An 8,289-nucleotide genomic window follows, 5' to 3' on the forward strand; every position below is an offset into this window, starting at 1 on the left:
TTTCCTTCAACATCGGCACGAACTTTTCGGACAATCCAATGTATACACAATCTGAAAAAAATAATTCCTCAATAAAAAGAATTTCCTAGTGTTATTGCACAAAAATAAATTGAAGAATAATATAAAACACGTATGTTATTACAAAATGATTTAGAGTCTTGAGTTTGTTCCACCAGACACTATTATAGTTTCGCCAGTGATATAAGAAGCATCATCACTTGCTAGAAATGCAGCTAAGCCTGCAATCTCATCAGGCATTCCGAGTCTTCTCATGCTAATATTCATTTTGACCAATTCGTGATTTTCTTCTGATTCGTAAAGCTGAAAACATAATAATTTATATGAGATATTCCTTTAATATAGTTTGATAAGAGTTGATGACTTGGAAAGAGTTATAGAAAAATACCAATTGTGACATTTTAGTTCTTATCATTCCTGGTGCGATGCCGTTTATACGGATTCCCTTATCCGCAAGTTCACTTGTAGTAGCTTTAATCAGACCTAATAAAGCAGTTTTGCTAATTGAATATATGCTCAGTAACTGAAAAATATTGATAATGTTATTAATACTTTACTTTATTAATACTTTACTACGTTAATATTTAATAGATAGAGAAGATAAAAATTAAAAACAGTGTTTTTAAACAAACTCACATTATAAGGCTGATATCCAGCAATTGAAGACATAATGATAATAGAAGGTGATTTGCTGCATTTGAGAAGCGGCAAAGATTCCTTCATTAGTAAGTACGTACACTTGACATTGATGTCAAAAATCTTATCCCATACTTCTTCATCACTGTCCAATGCTGGACCGACTGCTGGATTAATACCTGCGTTAGATACCAAAATATCCAAGCCTCCAAAGTTAGTTTTGGTCTGTAATTTTTTACAATTTTATAATTAACTTCTCAATACATCAATAATTATATTTATATGATGATACACCTTACAATTAGAAAAGTTATAGAAATGAAGATATAATAAACTTCAAAGAAAGTGATGATTTATCATATTTTTTACTTTTTCAAACAGATTTTTCCTTTGTTCTGCCTTTCCTACATGGCAGACTGTACCAGCGACTTGCAAACCCTCAGACTTGAGTTCCTCTACAGCCTTCTTCACGTTTGCTTCCTTACGGCTACTGAGCATTACCTTGGCGCCTTCCTGTGCTAAACGTCTTGCTATGGAAAGACCTATTCTGTAAAAGTTCAAAACATAACCTTTATCGCGACATTCAAAAATAATCAAGCCGATCTAATTATTAGCCGATTTCCGTATTAATAGCAAACAAGAAAGAATAGGATTTTTTTTAATGAATGTTGATATATTGTGTAATAACCATTCAAATTAATGTTAAAAATATAAAATAGTCACATTACCCCTCTGTAGATGCTGTTACGATCGCGACTTTTCCTTCCAGTCGATGACATTTTATCGAGGATGATGCATTAGCATTGAATTGTCGAACACTTTGCTTGATCGTCGTACGCAACATTTTTTGAGAGATGTAAAACAAATACGTTTAGCGTTATGCAATGTACAATATCGCATATTGCATACTCCGATAGACTTTGATCTTTCAATAATGGATTTAGATATGTGATCTATGTTTGATGTCTCCAATCTTATCTTTATATGTATAATATTGCATGACATAGGAGAAAGAGAAAAAGAATGTTCAGTACATAAATTATATATAATATATATAAACAAATTTTATCTATATATGTACACATGTATATTATATATATATATATATATATATATATATATATATATATAATATAATCAGTATATATATATATATGTACACATATTTATATATGTAAATGTTTGTACTTTACATCTTAGGTTGCATTTCGAAAGTCATTGTCAATATTGACAATCTAGTAAAACTTGAAACATACTCTTAATGATAATGTTATCAATGTTTAAAAACAATATTTAATAAAAATTTTTAATAAAATTTGCATTTATTAACTCTATTAATTATAAATCTATATTTAAAAAATAAAAATATTAATCTAAAAAGAATTATAAAAGATTTATTAGATAAATTTTAATATAAATTTAATATAAAATTTAATATAAAGAAAAACATGTTAGAAATTAGAGAGCTTATAGTCTTAAGTTTTAATACTGATTGTTATAATTAATATTTATTAAATAATATAATTTTTTAATCTAATATTTTACTTTAACATTACAAAAAAATAACGGTGACATATATTTTTTTTAAATAATATTTTTAATCCTGTATGTATATGTATCAATATATGTGTCTGCACTTGTGTACGTATAGTCAGTAAAAAATGATAAAAGATACGTGAAGTGCTTTTGCGCATGTGTAGTCTATTTTTATTTTCACGTACCTTTTATTACTTTTTAAATTTTTATAATTATTTACTGACTTAATTAGGAAAAATAAGAATAGTTTTCATCCATTTTTATAATTGTTTTAAAACGTCTCATCGTTTCGTTTTATCTAAATTGCCTTCAATTATAAATGGCATATAACAAAAATTAATGTGTTATTTCTCACTTCTGATATCACGATTCAGTATAGCTGTGATAACTACTCAAGAGTCTTAAAATATAAAAATTTAGTTTTTATAATTTATTATAAAAATTTTATATACATGGAAATAATTATACTAATTCTCCACAAGCAGTTATGACGACTTTTTGTGTCGGCGTGCCTGCTTTTGTTCCACATTTTTCAATCTTTCTAAGTACATCTATTCCACTGAGGACATGTCCGAAGACAACATGTTTTCCATCTAGCCAGTCTGTTCTGGCTGTACACAGAAAAAATTGTGATCCATTCGTATTTGGACCAGAATTAGCCATTGATAGAGTTCCCGGACCCGTATGTTTCAATTCAAAATTCTCATCATCGAATTTGTTGCCATAGATTGATTTTCCACCTGTACCATTGTGATTCGTAAAATCACCTCCTTGACACATCTGTAATATTTGTGTTAAGGACATTTTTACTTAAAATTAAAAAAATAAGGATAAAATACCGTTTAGAATACCATATAGAATAAAAAATGTGATTTAAGGATACAAAATCTGGAATGATCCTGTGTAAGGTGCTACCCTGATATCCATATCCCTTTTCATGTGTACAAAGTGCCCGAAAGTTCTCTGCAGTCTTTGGTACAATATCTGCTCGTAACATCATGATAATTCTACCCACTTCTTGCTTTCCTATGCTTATGTCAAAGTAAACCTGAGGATTCTGTTTTGATTTCTTTGATTGTGCAACATCATTTGTCTTTGTATTGTCATCATTTTTCAATGTCTCGCCCGCGTGTTCTTGTAGCCAAGCGTCGTCTGCCCATACCGGTTTCGATGAACCTTCTTTTATCTTTTGCGGCTTAGCAATATTTACTCTTATAGTTCGGCCAAACAATTCCGAATCGTTCTGTTAATCATTATTGCAAACATAAGCAACAAGTCACATTATTTTTACATATGATTAACTAATGATTAGATAAGAAAAAAAAGCTAGATTTACATCAAAGGAATATTAATACTTCCTATATTCTTTAAATGATTCATTTTTTATAAGAACTATCAGTGGCTTTTAGGATTTTTTAAGAGCTTATCACAGTGAACGATTCATAAAATAAATCATTTATAACAACAGAATCTATAAAATTCTCGATATCAAAAAAAATATTATCAAACAATTCATCAATATTATTTATGTTATTTTACATAAATATACCATATTATCTATAGCAGCGGCTGCGTCTTCTGCTGTTTCAAATTCAATGAACGCAAATCCTCTGTGCTTTTCCGACTCGTAATCTAATGGTATTTGGACATCGACAATTTCTCCAAAAGGTATAAACGCTGCATGTAACACTTTTTCATCGACTTCTTCAGCTAAACCACCTGAAAAATAAGAATAGAATCTGAACTTGCCACATAATATTTCTCATTGTTAGTAATGATTATAACAAAAATTATTTCTCAAATATATACAAATAAATAATAGCAATTTACAATATATTTGGGATGACTTTCATCAAATTTTAATTCAATAAATAGTTAACTTGTCAAATAATATCTATATATTTTGTGAATGGAGTAAAACATGAATGATAACTTCGATTAAATTTTAATTGATTCTGAACAATAAAAGTAATAAAGAAACAAATTTGATGAGCAAACACGACTAAAAGATAAATAACAATAATAATTTATTCACATAGATTAATAAAAATAAATCATGGAACTTTTAATTTAGTAATCATCAGTTATAGTAACTTAGTAAACATCATTTTAGAAACTAATAACTTATACATTAATAAATTAAAATAATAAAAAGACATCGGATAGAATACAAAAGGAATCAAGGAGTTGAATTATTCAATGGACAGTCAAACTTGTTAAGTTATAATATCTATAATTTTTGAATGGAATAAAATATAAATAAAACTATTAACTTATTGTTGTTTGATATAAGGATAAAATTTAGTTCAAGCATAATGAATCGTAGAGTCAGAAATTTTGCTGTGCAAGCAAATACCGTTGAATTGATCATTATTTATTAAAATTATTCAGTTTGTGTGATTAAAGGTATTCTGAGGGTTATGTCACGTGCATGTTTAGATACGTTAGTTTAATATCTTCTATTAATTTACACGTACCTACGTAGATAGTCCGCTTCGTATTACCGCTCATGATGCGTGAAACACTTTGTTGTATTTTTCAGTGAAATTTCAACACAATAATCAAACTCGATAACGAGCGTATCGATTGAAGGACGCGTCGACACTATCGGCAGCCTCGAAATCGTTGATCACCGAGGATTTATAAGCACGATGTAATCGGCAGAGAGAACATCACTTATATAAGCTCGTTCTGTCAATTATGCTTTCAATTGACAACGTTACTAGATCGGTGGGATGTTAAATGAAAACCAGTGAGGTGCAGTACTTTCGTCAAATTAATAACCTGAAGGTTAGTATTAAAAGGAAGGTATTAAAAATATTATTAAAATATGAGTATTAAAAATATTATTAAAATATATCTAAAATGAAAATAGTGTTGTATTTTAGAATTAAGACAATGCATAATGTTTTCTAATGTTGCTTGATTATTTGCGTTTTAATAAATTTTAGATATGCGTTCTGTGTGCAATTCTATTAATTTACCAAAACGCAAGCAATCCAGCAAGAAAACATATGTTGTGTGCTGTTGGCTTTATAGAAATAAATATATAAGAAATTAAAAATAGATTTGCAATTATAAACATATTGTTTCACGCACATCACATATGGAAGATAATCATACGTGATTACATTGATAAGAACAATTATAACATATATATCACATATGAGGCAAATATCATAGATAAGTGAATAAGTTTAAAGTCAGTGTAATATAATTTTATAAATAATTTATATATTCTTTTAGCTGTATCTGAAGATTCTATTATATTTAATTATTCTTATATTACAACTCTTCTTTACAGAATACATTTGATCACTTGCAAGAGAATGCTTAGAACAAAGTTGTTACAACAATATATACTGCATCATGTGCCTTTGAGCTCCAGAGCAATGCATCTCTTGAGGGATAATGCTTATGTTAATGGGAATTGGATAAGTGCTAGTAGCAAACAGACATTTCCCATTTGCAATCCAGTTGACAATACTGTAATTGCTCATGTTCCTGATATGAATGCTGCTGATACTCAAGTGGCCATTGATGCTGCTGTCAAAGCTTTCGAGTCGTTCAGTAAAACCACGGCCAAAGAAAGAAGTGATTTGCTTAGAAAGTGGTACAATCTGATGGTTAAGCATTCTGAGGAATTGGCTCTTATCTTGACTAAAGAAAATGGAAAATCTCTCATTGAATCTAGAACAGAGATTAAATACGGAAATTCTTTTATTGAGTGGTTTTCAGAAGAAGCTAGAAGAATAGGAGGAGAAATACTGCAGACTCCTATATCGAACAGAGAATTATTTTTATTAAGACAACCAGTTGGTGTAGCTGCCTTAATCACACCATGGAACTTTCCACATGCTATGATTACCAGGAAGGCAGGTGCTGCACTTGCTGCTGGCTGTACGTGTGTCATTAAACCATCCGAGGATACGCCGTTAACGGCACTGGCGCTAGCAGATCTCGCGGAACAAGCAGGCTTTCCTGCAGGTGTCTTGAATGTACTTACCACGAGTATAACAAATTCAGCCGCCGTTGGTAAAGAATTGTGTGAAAATTCAAAGATAAGAGTGTTATCATTTACTGGCTCTACAACCGTGGGGAAAATCTTATATAAGCAATGCGCCTCAACCATGAAACGGCTTGGTCTCGAATTGGGTGGTAATGCACCATATATTGTATTTAAATCTGCGGACGTAGACCTAGCTGTAAATAATGCCATGGCCAGTAAATTTCGTAATACTGGTCAAACATGTGTCTCAGCAAACAGGTTTTTTATAGAGGCTGATATTTTTGACGAGTTTATTAAGAAGTTTGTGATGAAAATTGAGAAAGATATCAAGATGGGAGATGGTTGCAAAGAAGGTATCACTCATGGGCCGCTCATAAAGAAAAGTCAATTGGATATAGTAAATGGTCTAGTAAAGGACGCAATTCAGAAAGGTGCTAAGGTACATTGCGGCGGACATCCGTTGCCAGACCTTGGACCATTGTTTTATGCACCTACTCTATTAACCAATATAACTAAAGACATGCAAATTTATAACAAAGAAATCTTTGGTCCCGTAGCAGTAATAAATAAATTTTCCAGTGAGGATGATGTATTGAAGCAAGCCAATGATACACCAGTTGGTTTAGCTGGATACTTCTTCTCGCAGGACATATCGCAAATATTTAGAGTTGCGCGTAAATTGGAAGTCGGTATGGTAGGTGTCAATGAGGGATTAATTTCATGTGCAGAGGCTGCTTTCGGTGGAGTAAAAGAATCTGGCTTAGGAAGAGAAGGTTCTAAACATGGGGTTGAAGATTTTCTTGATATTAAATATATCTGTCTTGGCAATCTTAAATACTGATACAAAGTGCATTTTGAATAATTAGTCGCTAATAATAGTTACTGTCAAGAGCAGACAATAATAAGCCATATAATTTAATAAGCTAATATATAATAATAAATATAATTTCAAGAGAGAGAAAGCGAATATAATTCTTGGCTATGACTCATATATAAGACTAATTTTTAATAGTTTGTTTTTATTATAGTTAGTTATATACACACAAGTTGTTGTAGTAATAAGTATTGAAACAATTTAATATGAATTCTTAGAACTCAATCATTTTATTTTAATTTGTGTACATTTATTAAATTTTTATATTTATACGTAACAATTTGTTACGGTATATGTATACATTTATTAATATTAAGCGAGAATATCAATGAAAATATTAAGTTTCTTTAATGTGTATATATATAAAATTTAATTATCATAATATAAAAGTATTTTTATATTTTATTTTACTAATTAATTTTTTCCTATGTTATAGATTTTTATATTTTTTATATCACATATAACACGTATAGTACAAAACAAGTCTTCCAAATTTTATAAATGGAATATACAATATATAAGAAATATTTTAGAGAGATATTGGCATATTTTTATTATATTTTTACTATATATATACACATACACACACACACACACGCGCGCGTGCGCGCGCGCGCGCGCACACACACACACACATTCATCTATTTTTTTCCATAGACATTTTATAGATATTATATGCTTTAATTGCGTATAATCATAATTACTAGGAATTACGAGACGAATTCCATGGAGAATTTTAGACAGTATAAGAATAATATGAAATATATATATAAATATATTCAAGTCATAATTATGCTATTATAATTATATAATTGTAATAATAAATATTTAGATTTTAAGTATATATAAATTGTTGTATTGGTATCACGCTTTTTTCCGCTTTTGTCCGCCGTACTCTTTTGTGACTTAATTATTGATTATAATTATGTATCAAAATGATATATCCAAATTTATTTAAAATTCCATTAAAAAGAAAATTTTATTATATCTACTTATTATTTAATTTAACAGAATCATGTAATTTTTATTTATATTTATTTATTAAAAATTACAAGAAATTTATAATCTCTATATTACGTATATATTATAGTATAAATTATTTTTTATTGAAACTAGAATAAATCTTTTTCTTATTTTGAAAACAAATTTTTTTATCTCTGGATAAATATTTCTATATATATATATATATATATATATATATATATATATATATATA

The 8,289-nt window shown here is 29.1% G+C and overlaps 3 protein-coding genes across 3 annotated transcripts; 1 reads left to right on the forward strand and 2 right to left on the reverse strand.

The window, feature by feature from the left end:
* Positions 1–150: 150 nt before the first annotated feature.
* On the reverse strand, positions 151–1,498 carry LOC105620169 (dehydrogenase/reductase SDR family member 4). The gene is made up of 5 exons (XM_012201677.1): positions 1,383–1,498; positions 1,024–1,201; positions 655–879; positions 407–541; positions 151–321 (listed from the first exon to the last, which is right to left on the reverse strand). Exons 1-5 carry the CDS (start codon positions 1,496–1,498, stop codon positions 151–153), a joined length of 825 nt encoding a protein of 274 aa, XP_012057067.1.
* Positions 1,499–2,652: 1,154 nt separating this feature from the next.
* On the reverse strand, positions 2,653–4,701 carry LOC105620186 (peptidyl-prolyl cis-trans isomerase E). Its single transcript, XM_012201695.1, has 4 exons — positions 4,668–4,701; positions 3,740–3,909; positions 3,074–3,433; positions 2,653–2,970 (listed from the first exon to the last, which is right to left on the reverse strand). Exons 1-4 carry the CDS (start codon positions 4,699–4,701, stop codon positions 2,653–2,655), a joined length of 882 nt encoding a protein of 293 aa, XP_012057085.1.
* Positions 4,702–5,519: 818 nt separating this feature from the next.
* LOC105620176 (succinate-semialdehyde dehydrogenase, mitochondrial) lies at positions 5,520–7,040 on the forward strand. Its single transcript, XM_012201684.1, has one exon. The coding sequence runs from the start codon at positions 5,520–5,522 to the stop codon at positions 7,038–7,040; it is 1,521 nt and encodes a 506-aa protein (XP_012057074.1).
* The last annotated feature ends 1,249 nt before the right edge of the window (positions 7,041–8,289 follow it).

The sequence above is a fragment of the Atta cephalotes genome, assembly GCF_000143395.1.
Source record: "Atta cephalotes unplaced genomic scaffold scaffold00002, whole genome shotgun sequence".
Classification (NCBI taxonomy): domain Eukaryota; kingdom Metazoa; phylum Arthropoda; class Insecta; order Hymenoptera; family Formicidae; genus Atta; species Atta cephalotes.